Genomic DNA, 16,027 nt, shown 5'->3' on the forward strand with positions numbered 1-16,027 from the left:
AGCATCTCAGCAAGTGCTTTAGTGTGTATGTAAGCTCCATAAGAAGCATATCAAGGTCCTGGCGTGGCCTAGCCAGTCTCCAGACCTAAACCCAATAGAAAATCTTTAGAGGGAGCTGAAACTCCGTGTTTCTCAGCGACACCCCAGAAACCTGTCTGATCTAGAGAAGATCTGTGTAGAAGAGTGGACCAAAATTCCTCCTGCAGTGTGGGCAAACGTGGTGAAAAACTACAGGAAATGTTTGACCTCTGTAATTGCAAACAAAGGCTACGGTATCAAATATTAATATATTGGTTTTGTCAGGTGTACAAATACTTATTTGCAGTTGTATCACACAAATAAATTGTTTAAAAAAATCATACATTGGGATTACTGTATTTTTCTTTTTAGATTATCTCTCTCACAGTGGACATGCATCTATGATGAAAATTTCAGATCCCTCCATGGTTTCTAAGTGGGAGAACTTGCAATATAGCAGGGTGTTCAAATACTTATTTTCTTTACTGTAAGCAGTACTGCTCTACAGAGCTTATTAGGATTTAAACAAGTTCCAGAAAGCAGCATCAGATACATTTTTAAGATAACAAGCCCAACAGAGTTACAATATAGTTTATACAGTACATATGTAGTTACCTGTTTCTCTCTGAGCTGAGGTAACAGACAAGGTGGCAAGCCCAAAGCAGTGGCCCGGCATATGTACTGACGGCTGTTAAGAAGATGGCGGGAGCTTCAACGAAGTTATCTAAACCAACAAACCACACTGAGATGTCGACTGTTGAAATGTTGTTGGAATTACCCTGCAAAAGCACGGAACATTTTATTTTAGCATTACAAATATGTCACAATGACACCTACTTGGCCGACCTGTTCAACGTCTGTTGCTCAGTACACTAGTAGTTTCTTACTTTTCCAGGACATTCCAAATTGTTGTATTACCTATGCCCAATGTTTGTGCAATAGTTCTGATTGATTTTCCCTCTTCTCTCAACTTCAAAACAATTTAGTTTTTTGCCGTAGACTATCTCGTCTTCATGTTTGCTTAAACACTTTTCACAGGTCAACCCCAAAGCCAAAAACGAGCACTAATGTTTAAGCAATCAATCTAAAAGGCAAAACTTGAGCAACTGCAAACACCTGTCAGTCACATTTTCCAACAATATTTTTGCTCACTTGAAAAGTTGGTGGCTTCAAACTGAAGGTTCTCTGTTTAACATATCTAGATGTAAATACCATAAAATAATAGCTGGAATTCTGATATTCTGATATTCAACCATGAATATAATATGAATATGATATGCAACCAAAATGTCTTCAATATGCAACAAAAACAAAGAAATTGACCTTGCCCTTCCAATACCTTTGTAGGTGAGTGGAGCTACGATGAGGTTTTGGTTGACTACAACTTCAAAATCCTCTAGAAGGTCTGTAACAGTAGCGTGAATATATTTTTTCCCTGAGAAATATTGTACATTATTAAAGACTGCTTAAAAACCACAACTTTTTCTGGACAATGTTTCTGTAAATTGTTTATGGTATTGTTGCTTACCTGAAAGTAAAAGAAGGCCTGACCAAACCAGAAGTGCATAATGGTGGTCTGGGCTGCATCATAATGAAGCTTCCTCCAGATGAACTGAGCCATAAGTGTTTGGATGAGCAGACAACAGCACAACACTGGCAGGTTGTGGGCACGAAACAACAGGGAAATTAACAAGACCAGGCCACTGTAAATCTCCCACAGCCCCCTGTTCTTCAATTTGGCATCAGGTGCGATGATTTGGGATCGCAACAGGTCCTTTGTACCCGTGAAGAGGATACCCAAAACAAACACGTATACAAAGCGTGCTTCAACGGTGCCCCTAAAAAAAAAAAAAAAAGACAGTGACACAGCAGGGTCATTCCTAAAGGCATGTATTTATTCCACTTCTTAATACATTCTAAAATAATGAATATCTGTGGTAATTAGAAAATAACACTTAACAGAGGTTTGCAGCTGTTAGAGATACCTTACTGCATTTCAAAGTTTAAAACAACTGAGGTACATCCCTCAATGAGACACTCGAAGCATTTTCAAGGTGGACTATCAATGTCAACATTTTTTAATACAGTATTTCAAACTAACATTTCTGGAACTTGGGACCAGATGTGATCACAATGAATGACTCACCCAAAAAATAAAGTGAAAGTGGATGCCTGTAGCATGTGACTGACTGGGTGTGTCCATTAAAAAATATATGATGCCCCATCTGGGTGAATGCCCCCTTGCACCACACTGGGGAGTGGTTATAAAAAGTATATGAACGGTGTATGGGCAAAGGATGCACATTAACTATTTTGAGGTTGAATATTTCTCAGGGGCACCTTTAGCCATATTGAGGGGATTTTTCCTCACAAACGTTTGGACAAAGGATAAAAAGCGTGGGGATCACATGCCTCCCTGCCCCCTTGTACCGCCACCTCTGCTTTCCATAGATAACCAAATCATATCGTTCCACCCTTAAAGATATATATATATTTTTTTTTAAATCAAATTGCAACCTGTGTATTTAGATGTGTAACTGGCCTCATACCAGAAATAAGTCTGAAGGGGAGACGACGCAATTTTGCTTACTGCATATTTTATAATCATCTTTGTTAAACTGTATTTGCATTCCATCCCCTTTTCCTTTTCCTTTACGCTTTTAATCACGAGGGTCACGGGCATACTAGAGCTTATCCCAGCTGACTGGGGGAAAGGGAGTGTGTACCCCGTGTGTAATGGTTGTCAGCCAATTGCAGTTTATAGCATATTATCTTATAAAATGATGTCTATGACATGTTGTCAAAGTTTAGCCTCATTCCATATTTCATATTTTGCTCACTTATTACTCAGAATACATTGTGTTTCTGTTCTATCCTTTTGGTCAGTACACGCAGAGCCATGGTAATATCAATGGTTTTTGTTTGTTTCTTTCGGCTTGTCCCTTTCGGGGTCGCCACAGCGTGTCATCTCAGATGAACGCACATATGTTTGGCACAATTTTTACGCCGGATGACCTTCCTGACGCAACCCTTCTTAGGGAGTGGAGGCCCCAGTGGGATATGAACCCACAACCCCTGGTTTTCCAAACCAGCGCCCTAACCACTGAGCTACGGGGCCTCCCATGGTAATATCAATGGTAATATCAATAATTAAAAGGTATGCTGGAAGGCGAAATGAATTGCCTGCAGTAAAGCATCACTCTGTTGGACTCCTTTGGGGATTGAAAAAAAATGGTTGTCAACAGATATCTGACAATGTCTGTGGAATATCACATTTACAGTGAAGAAAATAAGTATTTGAACACCCTGCTATATTGCAAGGTCTCCCACTTAGAAATCCTGGAGGGGTCTGAAATTTTCATCATAGGTGCATGTCCACTGTGAGAGAATCGAAAAAGAAAAATCCAGAAATCACAATGTATGATTTTTTTAACGATTTGTGTGATAGAGCTGCAAATATGTATTTGAACACCTGTCTCTCAGCTAGAATTGTGACCCACAAAGACCTGTTAGTCCGCCTTTAAAAGTCAACCTCCACTCCTTGTATTATCCTGAATCGGATGCACCTGTGTGAGGTTGTAAGCAGCATAAAGACACAATGTACGATTTTTTTTTCATTTGAGTGATGCAGCTGCAAATAAGTATTTGAACACGGGAGAAAACCAATGTTAATATTTGATACAGTAGCCTTTGTTTGCAATTACAGAAGTCAAACATTTCCTGTATTTGTTCACCAGGTTTGCACACTCTGCAGGAGGGATTTTGGGCCACTCCTCCACACAGATCTTCTCTAGATCAGACAGGTTTCTGGGCTGTCGCTGAGAAACACGGAGTTTCAGCTCCCTCCAAACATTTTTTATTGGGTTTAGGTATGGAGACTGGGTGGGCCACACCGGAATCTTGATATGCTTCTTATGGAGCCACTCCTTGGTTTTCCTGTCTGTGTGCTTCGGGTCATTGTCATGTTGAAAGAACCAGCCACGACCCATCTTTAATGCTCTGACTGAGTGAAAGAGGTTATTCCCCAAAATCTCACAATACATTGCCGCGGTCATCCTCTCCTTAATACAGTTCAGTCGTCCTGACCCATGTGCAGAAAAACACCCCCAACGCATGATACTACCACCCCCGTGCTTCACAGTAGGGATGGTGTTCTTGGGATGGAACTCATCATTCGTCTTCCTCCAAACAAGGTTAGTGGAATTATGACCAAAAAGTTCCATTTTGGTCTCATCTGACCATAAAACCTTCTCCCATTACTCCTCTGTATCATCCAAATGGACATTGGCAAACTTAAACTTAAGACATGCCTTGACATGTGATGGTTTAAGCAAGGGAACCTTCCGTGCCATGCAATATTTAGTATGACCAACACTCACCTTGGAAACGCTGGTGCCAGCTCTTTTCAGGTCATTGACCAAGTCCTGTCATGTCGTCCTGGGCTGATTCCTCACCTTTCTAAGGATCATTGAGTCCCCACGAGGTGATATCCTGGATGGAGCTCCACTCCGATTGAGATTGACCGTCATGTTTAGCTTCTTCCATTTTCTAATGTTTCCTCCGACAGTGGATCTTTTTTCACCAAGGTGCTTGAAAATTTCTCCGTAACCCTTTCCAGCCGTGTGGAGTTGTACGATTTTGTCTCTGGTATCTTTGGACAGCTCTTTGGTCTTGGCCATGTTACAAGTTTGAGTCTTACAGATTGTATGGGGTGGACAGGTGTCTTTATGCTGCTTACGACCTCACACAGGTCCATCTGATTCAGGATAATACAAGGAGTCGAGGTGTACTTTTAAAGGCGGACTAACAGGTCTTTGTGGGACACAATTCTAGTTGAGAGACAGGTGTTCAAATACATATTTGCAGCTGTATCACACAAATCATTAAAAAAATCGTACATTGTGATTTCTGGATTTTGTTTTTTTTAAGATTATCTCTCTCACAGTGGACAGGCACCTCACGATGAAAATTTCAGACCCCTCCATGATTTCTAGGTGGCTCCCACTTGTAACATAGCAGGGTGTTCAAATACTTATTTTCTTCACTGTATATGCTACTGTTAATATTTTCAATTAGAAATAGGATACAAACAAAAAGAATATAGATTTGTTGCAGCAATACGAATACTAAAGTTTTGTTCAAAAGCACAATTGGATTTCGGAAAAGGAAAGTTGGTGTGTGTGTGTGTGTGTGTGTGTGTGTGTGTGTGTGTGTGGTGTGTGTGTGTGTGTGTGTGTGTGTGCGTGCGTGCGTGCGTGCGTGCGTGCGTGCGTGCGCCCACGTGTGCGTGCATGCGTGCGTGCGTGCTTGTCTGTATGGCTGATCAGAGCAGAGCTGGAGTCGATTCCCGGTGACTTTGGGTGAGATGTAGGGTTCACTCAATACTTGTCACCAGCCAATCACAGAGCATAAATTGTCAAACAACCATTTACATACACGTTAACACCTACAAAGGAAGTAGGGTCTTTAATTAAACTAGCATGCATATTTTTCGGACGTGGGAGGAAACTGGAGCACCTGCAGAAAAACCACACGTGCACAGAGTAAGCATGCAAACTCCAAAAGATAAGGAACGAGATTAACGCCTAACCTAAAACTATGAGACTACTTTGATAACTACTCTTATCAAACAAAAACTAATTAACCTTAAACAGTAAACATTAAGTAGAAGGGAAGATTTTGGTTTTCAAACAAGGGTAAATTCTAGGCATTGTAGTCCGTAGCAATTAAATGCAGCACTATGGGGGCACAAGGCAGTGCAATCTGTAGGCTGGTCCCAACCCCGGACAAATGCAGAGGGTTGCGTCAGGAAGGGGATCGAGCATAAGATTTTGCCAAACAAATATGAGCATTCATCTAAAGAATCCCATACCAGATTGGTCATGGCCCGGGTAAACAATTCAGCTACTAAGGGTCGGAGACGAAGAGGAGGAGAAAAGCGGATTCGTCGGCAGAAGAGGAAAAGGAAGGCATAGAACCTAAAACTGAGCGTAGGGACTTTGAATGTTGGGACTATGATAGGAAAAGATCAGGAATTTGCTGACATGATGATTAGGAGAAAGGTTGGTATATAGTGCATCCAAGAGAGCTGGTGGAAATATAGTGAGGCGAGAAGTATAGGGGCACGGTTTAAATTATTTTACCATGGAGTAGATGGGATGAGAATGGAGTAGAGGATATTTTAAAAGGAAGAGCTGGCGAAGAATGTCTTGTAGGTGAAAAGAGTATCAGATCGAGTGATGAGCTTGAAATTTGAAATTGCGGGTGTCATGTATAATGTGATTCACAGCTGTGCCCCACAGGTAGAATGTGACCTAGAGTTGAAAGATAAATTGTGGAAGTAACTAGATGAAGTAGTTCTGAGCATCCCAGATGCAGAGTGAGTTGTGATCGGTGCGCATTGTAATGAACACGTTGGTGAAAGAAACGGGTGAAAAAGAAGTGATGGGTATGTACGGCATGCAGGAAAGGAACTTTGAGGGATAGATGGTGGTGGACTTTGCAAAAAGGATGGAAATGGCAGTAGTGAACACTTTTTCCAGAAGAGGCAGGAACATAGGGTGACCTACATGTGCAGACAATGTAATCTGAAAAATGTTACTGACTGTAAGGTTGTATTATAAGAGAGTGTAGATCAACAGCATAGGATAGTGGTGCATAGGATGACCCTGGTGGTGGGGAAGAAGATTAAGAAGACAAAGGTTGAGCAGAGAACCATATGGTGGAAGTAGAGAAAGGAAGACTGTGGTGGAGCCTTTCGGAAAGAGATGAGACTGGCTCTGGTTGGACAGGAAGAGCTCCCGGACTGGAGTACTACAGCCAAGGTGATCAGAGACAGGCAGGATAGTACTTTGTGTCTCTTCTGGTAGGAAAGGGGAGAAGGAGACTTGCTGATGGAACGCCACAATACAGGACGTTATACAAGGAAAGAGATTAGCAACGAAGTAGGACACAGAGGACTAAGCAGAGGAGAAAGCAATACAGTGAGATACGACGTAGGGCAAAGGTAGTGGTGGTTAAGGCTAAACAAGAGGCATATGATGACATGTTCACCAGGTTGGACACAAAAGAAGGAGAAAAGGATCTCTACAGGTTGGTGAGACAGAGGGACAGAGATGGAAAGGATGTCCAGCAAGTAAAGTTGATTAAGTATAGAGATGGAAATGTTGACTGGTGCCAGTAGTTTGCTAAAGAGATGGAAAGAATACTTTAAGTTGAAGAATGAAGAAGATAAGAGAGAAGGAAGAGTAGAATAGGCAATGTAAAAGACCAGGAACTGGCAATGATTAGTAAAGGGGAATTTAGAAAGGCATTAAAGAGGATGAAAAATGGAAAGGCAGTTGGTCCTGATGATATAGCTGTGGTGGTATGAAAGCAATTTGAAGAGGTAGCTGTGGAGTTTTTGACCAACTCGTTCAACAGAATACTAGCGGGCGAGAGGAGGCCTGAAGAAAGGAGCTCTGGGAACTACAGAAGAATAATCTTTGATGAGCCCCACAATGAAATTTTGGGTTAGAGTATCAGAGGCTAGACTCAGGAGGTTTGCGAGCAACAGTATGGTTTCATGCCTAAAAAGTGTACCACAGATGCATTATTTGCCTTGAGGATGATAGTGGAAAGGTACAGAGAAGGTCAGAAGGAGCTACATTGTGTCTGTGGCTCTAGACCTGAAGCTAGGCCACTAGAACAGTGGTGATGTGTGCCATAGGTGTGACAGAAGAATTTAAAGTGTAAGTGGGACTGCATTAGGGATCAGATCTGAGGCCCTTCCTGTTTGCTGTGATAATGGATAGGCTGACAGATGAGGTTAGACTGGAGTCCCCTTCGGCTATGACATTGTGATATGCGGTGAAAGCAGGGAGGAGGTGGAGGAACAATTAGAAAGATGGATGGATGAAGATCAGCATAAGCAAAACAGGATATTTGTGTGTGAATGAGAGTGGTGGAGGGAAGAGTGAGGCTCCAGGGAGAAGAAATAGCGAGGGTGGATGACTTCAAATACTTGGGATCAACAATGGAGAGCTATAGTGAGTGTGGTAAGGAGGTGAAGAAATGGGTCCAAGCATGTTGGAACAGCTGGCGGAAGGTTGTCTGGTGTGTTATGTGACAAAAGAGTCTCTGCTAAGATGAAGGACAAAGTTTATAAAACAGTGGTGAGGCCAGCAATGATTTACAGATTAGAGACAGTGACATTGAAGAGACAACAGACAGGAAGCAGAGCTGGAGGTGGCAGTGAAAATGAAGTGAAGTGAAGATGTTGAGGTTCTAGCTAGGAGTGAGCAGGTTGGATAGGATTAAAAATGAGCTCATTAGAGCTGCAGCCAAAGTTACAAGTTATACAAGGTTCAACAGAGCAAACTTCGTTGGTTGAGAGAGGGAGAAACTGAGTAGAAGTAGAGGTAGAAGGGTGGTGAGGATGGAGCTGCTAGGCAAAAAAAAAAAAAAAAAGTGAAAGGAAGACCAAAGAGAAGGTTGCTGGATGTTGTGAGGGAAGACATGAGGGGAGTTGGTGTTAGAGCGGAAGATGCAGGAGATAGGCTTACAAAGAAAAAGATGACACGCTGTGGCCACCCTTAATGGAACAAGCCAAAAGGGAAAAGGAGTCTGTACATTATATATATTTTTGTCGTTTTGTTGTATAAACACAGTGGTCCTAAACATTTTTTCAATTGCCTTATTTCTTAACGCCATTCTGTGGTCCTACTGCCGTTTACGGCATTCGCACTTTTATCTTTTGCAATCGACTTGAGGCTAACATTAGTTTCTTGTCAAGTTTGTTTCACATTTTTCCCTCTTCCATCATCATAATATCCTTCCCTGGCTGGGATAGTTCAATCATAAAAGTATTTTTGTCCAATATGTTTTTTTGGACCATTTTCAGCGGGGAAAATCTTTCAGTAACTTAGAGATGTGTACTGTTGGACCAGTGGTGAGGTAACATTATGCTAGGAAATGAAAGGATCGTTGAGGAGAATCGGCATTCTTGTAGGTGTATAATTCCAGTGGAATCTGTCAACTAGACCTAGTCTAATTCAGAATTGGTTTTCAATTCTCACCCCTATAAGTGGCAGTATACATTACATTTGCACTGCATGCTGAAGCTTACTCTGGAGACTGGGCCCTGGCACTTCATTCGACCTTGTTGGGCCACAGCCTTCCCCAAAGCCCCCAACAATGTTTTATCCATAAGAAAACCTTTACGGAAAAACAACAAATCTAACCGACCCACATTATATCGTGACAGGTCAAGAGGAAAAACACTGGCATATGACGTAGTGCACTATTCAGGGCAATCATGGGGGCTTGGGGTGTCTAAATATATTGATTCATCAATGCATTGCTATTTGTCAAGAGTGCAATATTGATCCACAAAATCCTCAGAAGCGATTCAACTCCTGCCCAGTGAGACGCGCTTTGCATGTGATTTCACGGAGCACACATGTATGGAACCACAACAAAACAGATAATTGTTTTGGGCAACAAAGAAACGAAGACTGCTATTAGTAAATACCTGAATTCACTATCTTCAAAAACTAAGATCAGGTCCAAAACCTTGGTGTTCTAACTTAACTTTCAACAATCATATCAAATCAGTTATTAAAACTGCCTTTTACCATCTGAAGAACATATCTAGAGTGAAGGCTTGCATGTGTCAAGCAGACCAGGAGAAGCTCATCCATGCTTTTATCTCAAGTAGACTTGACTATTGTATTGGTCTTCTGACTGGACTACTCAAAAACAACATTATACAGCTGCAGCTAATTCAGAATACTGCAGGTTGGGTTCTGACCGGAACAAAGAGGTCAGAGCATGTAATTTCAACTCTTGAGTTCTTTTCACTGGCTTCCAGTCATCTTTAGAATAGATTTTAAAGTTCTGCTACTGTTCCATAAATCACTAAACAGTTTAGGGCCTGAATACTTGATACGAAATGCTTATGGAATACAAAAACAGTAGGACTGACAATAAGGTCAAATAGTGGAGTACAGAGTTCAAAGCAAACATGGTGAAGCAGCATTTAGCTATTATCCATCTCGCCATCCATTAATTTTTCTGACCCACTTAATGCATGTTTTGGGGATGGGAGAGGAAACTGGAGTACTCAGAGAAAACCCACGCAAGTACGAGGAGAACAAGCAAACGCCAAACAAGTGTAGGCCGGGATTTGAACCCCAGTACTCAGACTGTGAGGCCAACGCTCTGCTGCTGCCCCACCATGCAGCCCCATTCTGTTATTACGCTGCACAAAAATGGAATAAGTTGCCAACAGAGGTGATATCAGCCCCAAGTGTGAATGTTTTCAAATCCCGGTTTAAAACTCTTTTTATTCTCGAGATTACTTCCAATTTTCAATTATATTTGTTGCACTGTATGCTGTTTAATTGTTCTTTTATTTTTTTAAAGTTTTTCTTTGTATTCAAATGCATTTAATAATGTAAAGCACATTGAGTTACAGTACCGTGTGTATGAAGTGCGCTAAACAAATAAACGCAGAATTGTCAGTTTTATTTTTGTGCTCCTTATGCACAAGTTATTATTGTGCATTTTTTATATAATTTTCCAAAATAAAAAGGTTCAAAAGTTTACATGCACTTTACCTTTTCAGTGTAAAAACACGACGATGATGTTTTTCACTTTGACACCATATGAACAAGTTATCCACGCATTTCTATTTTCAAATGTGACATGACATTTCTATATGGCATCAAAATTAATTTCATAATTGTCTACATTTTCTTGTGTATTTATAATTCTTACTGAATTGATAGAGCGTTTGAATAAATATCCATTCGCATTGCAACAATATAGAATAAAACCTAAATCTAAAGATTCTAATCAAATAATGAGGTTCTTTATGCCCAGGGATGTTTAAAAAAAAAAAAAAAAAAAAAAAAGAAATTAACCAACATCCCACAGTGCACTACCTGTTGGGGATAAGAGACTTGGTTGGCAGCTTGGAACATAGTGATAACGTAAAGGAAGCAGGGTATTGTCTCCTTGATAGGCAAGCCAGAAGCAACAAAATAATTGTGAAGCTGTTTAAGGAACTTTTGAAAGCAAAAGCAAAATTGCGCCACTAATTACTTAGACACAGACACAAGAATGAAAGTGTGAGGTCAGCAATAGGTAATAGCCCCAAAAGATCAAATTGGGACATTTTCAGAGCACATACTCATTATCTTATCTCATTTGGGCAATAAAAGTTGTTTGCCATTTATGTCATTATACTCAACTACTACCCTCCAAAATGGTTGCAGTTATTTCCAACTTTTGTTGCCAGATTCATGAATATTTCATGACACTTTACATCAGCATTTCCTACGATGCCACCCTAAGCCACTCTTGATTTTTCCTTGACGTTTGAACAACAATCTAATCAAATCCATCCTAGTCCTTTTGATGACTTTCTAGAAATGGACATGAAGTCAAAGTATTTCTCCTAAGAGGATGTTCAGGAGAAATGACATAAAATGCTGTTGTTTTAGGAATAGGTTCCAAAGGTCAGAACGCAAAAACATGACCTGTGTACAGTATTGTTAAAAACATTATGGAAACTTTAAAACGCACATACCAAATTAAGTAGACTGAGTGATTGATTGAATATGTAATTTGCACTATTCTCAGTCCTACCGACATGCAACCAGAGCTTGGTTGGAAAATTATGATTAACCACCATCATCAATACTTTCATCTTTGATTGCAAATTACCCTGTCCACATCCATCACAATTTATATTGTGATCACGTGACATTTAAGAAGTGGGGAACTTCTAACATCTGACTCTAAGAATACATTACAATGCATCGTCAAAAAAAAATCAAAATGTTTTGAGTATTGGGGAGAAGCAGGTTTGACATTGCTCAGTGGCTGACATTATTTCAGATTTCTTCTAAACCAATGTCAGTTATGTATCAAAAATAGCGTCTTCTTTACTACAAACAAATATAAGGTCTGATATTTGAAAGGTTATTAAAGTCACCAGTACATGGCAAGGTGAATCAATTTCACCTAGCATGCTGTTAATAGACCCAACAGAGGAAAGAGAAAAGTATCTCAAGGTAAGGAGCCGAGAGGCTGTCAAGATTTTATGTTACCTTGGAAACAAGCACTGGTGTTGTTATGTCACCTCATGTTTTGGAATCCCCACTTCATAAATGATCTGCATGAAGCTAACACATTAAGTAAGCCAGTCCAACACTGCACACAGACAACATGAAAGCAGAGTGTGGAAACATAACATTCTCCAAGGGACAGACACAGTGTCATGAAAAAGTATTCACTGCCTTCCTGATTTTTTTTTTTTGCACACACAGGTTTCAAATCAAAGGAATTTTTATATCATAGATTACCCAAGGAAATACAAAATGCAGTTTTCAAATGACAGTAACATTTATTTGGGCACAAAAAAAAAAGAACAATTTATGACCCTCTGTGAAAAAGTAATTGCCCGACCTATAAACAGGTTGTGCTACCCTTGGCAGCAATAACTGAAATCAAGAGTTTGAGACTGTTAGTGATGAGTCTTTCACATCTCTCTGGAGGAATTTTCAGTATCAGAATCAGCTTTATTGGCCATGTATGCCACAATATATGAGGAATTTTTCTCCGTAGTCAGTGCTGCCTAGTACGACATACATGTTGAGTAGGAAGAACAGAACAAACCAACTAACAAAAATGAAAGACAATAGGCAATTGACAGGGAACCTTTACAGAATTTTGAAGCATTTAGAGTGCCCATTAGAGCATAGTCCAGTGCAATGACCAAGGGGTGTCAAGGTTTAATGAGTGCAGTTGTGCAATAGTCTGTTGTATTTAATAACTACTTTGCTTTGCAGAATTGTTTCAATTGTTTTTTAGAGCATGAACTGCCCATTTCAGGTCACACCACAGAATCTCAAATGGATTTAAATCCGGACTTTGACATGAACACACCAATTTTTTTTTTTTTTATTTTTTTTTTTTAGCCATTCAGAGTTGGACTTGCTGGTGTGTTTCAAGTCATTGTCCTGCTGCATGATCTAAGAGCGCTTGAGATTGAAGCGTGAACTGATGACCAGACGTTTTCCTTCAGGGTTTTCTGGTACACAGCAGAATTCATTGTTCCATCAATCACAGCAGGTAGTCCTGGTCCTGAGGCAGTGAAGGATCCCCAGACCATCACACAGCCACCATCTTGCTTCACTGCTGGCACAATGTTATTTCTATCAAAAGCTGTGCCATTTTTACGCCAGAGGTAATGGGCCCTACACCTTCCAAAAAATTAATTTTTGACTCGTCAGCCCACAGAATGTTTCTCCAAAAGGTTTGAGGATCATCAATATGTTTTTTGGCAAATGTGAGATGAGACTTTGTATTCTTTGCTGCCAGCAGTGGATTTCACCTGGGAACTCTCCTGTGGATGCCATTGTTGGCCAGTGTTTTTTTTATGGTAGTCATGAAAACTGACCTTAACAGAGGCCAGGGAGGCCTGCAGGTCTTTAGATGTTGTTCAAGATTCCTTTGTGACCTCCTGGATGAGTTGTCGTCCCACTCGAAGTAATTTCAGTTGGTTTCCAGTTTTCTCCATTTGTGGATAATGGCTATGGCAGTGGTTTGCTGGAGCCCCAAAGTCTTGGAAAAGTGTTTGGAAATGTGTTTGTAAAGTTTTTCCAGAATGATGGACTGCAAAGTATAGTGGTAATCAGGTTTGGGTGTGGCTTGTAAAATTGAACTCAACTTTCCAAATCAGCAGTTAATCACAGTGACTGTGATTAAACAAGGAAGGTGGGGGTGGAGGGGTATTTACACTTTCACAGAGGGTCAGAAAGGTTTGGATTTTTTTTTTTATTGTTTGCAAACTGCATTTGGTATTGCCTTGTGTTGTCTGAGTGATAAGATTGGTTTGATGATTGGAAACCTGTGTGATAGATATGCAAAACAAAAGCAGAAATCAGGAGGGGGGAAAATACATTTTCACAGCCCTGCACAAAAAACTGAATTGTTTGGCAATATTTTCAGCCTTTTACACAAGGTCAAATCCCTTTTTGCATACAGCACTTTTTGAATGCTACTATTTTTTCCTTAACAACTAGATTTGGACTTTGTTGAGTCTACCTGTACTTTCTTCACTTTTCATATCCGAAGTATAGGGCTTGTGCACGTGAAATCGCAGTTTGCACGGTGCCATATTGCCGGTGAAATCGAGCTGTCAAATGTGTTTTGGGCCTGTTCTGGTTAACATACCTCTGCAAAATCGCGTGGACATCGGGGACAGTGCCTCTGGATTGGGGTGGTGGTCTCCCTTTTTAATAAGGGGGACCGGAGGGTGTGTTCCGACTATAGGAGGGATCACACATCTCAGCCTCCCTGGTAAGGTCTATTCAGGGGTGCTGGAGAGGAGGGCCCATCGGGAAGTCTTATCTCTGATTCAGAAGGAGCAATGCAGTTTTCGTCCTGGCCTTGGAACACTGGATCAGTTCTACACCCTCGACAGGATCCTCAAGGATGCATGGGAGTTCGCCCAACCAGTTTGGCTTGGAGAAAGCGTTTGACCGTGTCCCTCAGGGAGTCCTGTTGGTTGTTCTTTGGGAATGTGGGGTACCTAATCCCCTGATACCAGCTCTACACTCACTGTAGGGCCGGCGTAAGAGTTTGGTCCACATTGCCGGCAATAAGTCAGACTCGTTTCCAGTGAGAGTTGGACTCCGTCAAGGCTGCGCTTTGTCACTGATTTTGTTATTAACTTTTATGGACAAGATCCCAGACACAAGCGGCAAAAATGTGTTTCATCTGCAGTGTCTGGGTTCTCTCTGAGAGAGAGGGTGAGAAGCTCGGTCATCTGGGAGGGGCTCAGTGTCGAGCCGCTGCTCCTGCCCATTGAGAGGAACAAAAAGAGGTGGTTGGGGATTTGGATGCCACCTAGATGCCTCCCTGGAGAGGTTTTCCGGTAACATCCCACCGGAAAGAGACCCCGGGAACAACCCAGGACACGCTAGAGAGACTATGTCTCTCGCTGGCCTGGGAACGCCTTGGGATCCCTCTAGAAGAGCTGGATGAAGTGTCCAGCAAAAGGGAAATCCGGGTATCCCTGCTAAAGCGACTGCCCATATGAACACTCAGAAAAGCAATGGATGGATGGATGCACACATGCAGAGAGGGTAGAACATTACTGTATATGTATGTGAATTATGTGTGGCTTAAAAAAAAAAGACTGTACTCTGTTATAATTTCCATGATTTCCAATGAGGTTAATTTATCTCATCACAAAAGAATCACAGTGGAGAAATGACTTAAAAGGGATTGAGTTCGACCCAAGGTTCTAGAGAACAGGCAATTTCCATGTACTATTTTCAATAAATTGTAATTGTACAATACTCGATGTGATTTTTTTTAACTCATGAACAGATAAAGTTTCAAGTTCAGGAATTTTTCTGTGAATATTACTGATATAACAGCTCAGTTTCTTTTGAATTGTGATAATTCTGACAAACATTTGATTACATGTGATCTTGTTTTTCTACGTGGGACCACATACTTTATTATTCAGTGGTAAAGGATAAGGATGAAGGACAGACTCAGGGCCATATTGGACAACTCCTCTCATTCTCTCTCCAATGAGGACTGACAGGTGGGCAGCTCATTTAGTCAGCACATCATTCCACCCAGGAACAGAACTGAGCACTTCAGGCGCCGGCAATCCTTGTGCCCGCTGCAATCAAATTGCTGCCACAACTTGTCACTCAAGTCCCCTCACCACCAACCTCAATCAATAGATTCACCATAGCCTCAATGCAGGTGGTGCTGTATATCGTAAAATCATTGAATAAAAAGTCCTTCTTCTTAGTATGTATTTTAAATTGCATGTATTTATTGTTTGCCAATACTCCAGCAAACTGATGTGTTCTGATGTAACGCCTGTTATTTCCCCTTTGGGATAATTTAAAAATCATCTTGAACACAGAAATGGGGCTTCGGTACTGGCTAAGATTACCTTTAGGGGCAGTAAAATGTATAATGCCAATGACTGATG

General features: G+C 41.0%; 1 protein-coding gene and 1 non-coding gene across 8 annotated transcripts in view; both read right to left on the reverse strand.

Annotated features, from left to right (window-relative positions):
• The window catches only part of pigg (phosphatidylinositol glycan anchor biosynthesis class G (EMM blood group)), a 107,564-nt gene that overhangs the window by 19,405 nt on the left and 72,132 nt on the right, over positions 1 to 16,027 (reverse strand). For 6 of the 7 annotated variants that reach the window (XM_061834940.1, XM_061834941.1, XM_061834939.1 and 3 more), the window contains 2 exons: positions 1,547 to 1,856; positions 634 to 797 (listed from right to left, as the gene is read on the reverse strand). In XM_061834940.1, coding sequence (XP_061690924.1) covers positions 634 to 797; positions 1,547 to 1,856 — 474 coding nt within the window. The remainder of the gene's footprint in view (positions 1 to 633; positions 798 to 1,546; positions 1,857 to 16,027) is intronic. The other variant, XR_009797115.1, reaches the window with a different exon arrangement.
• trnas-gga (transfer RNA serine (anticodon GGA)) lies at positions 3,064 to 3,136 on the reverse strand. The gene has a single exon. It is a non-coding gene; the product is annotated as a tRNA-Ser (tRNA).

This window comes from Syngnathoides biaculeatus, chromosome 11 (genome assembly GCF_019802595.1).
Source record: "Syngnathoides biaculeatus isolate LvHL_M chromosome 11, ASM1980259v1, whole genome shotgun sequence".
Taxonomy (NCBI): domain Eukaryota; kingdom Metazoa; phylum Chordata; class Actinopteri; order Syngnathiformes; family Syngnathidae; genus Syngnathoides; species Syngnathoides biaculeatus.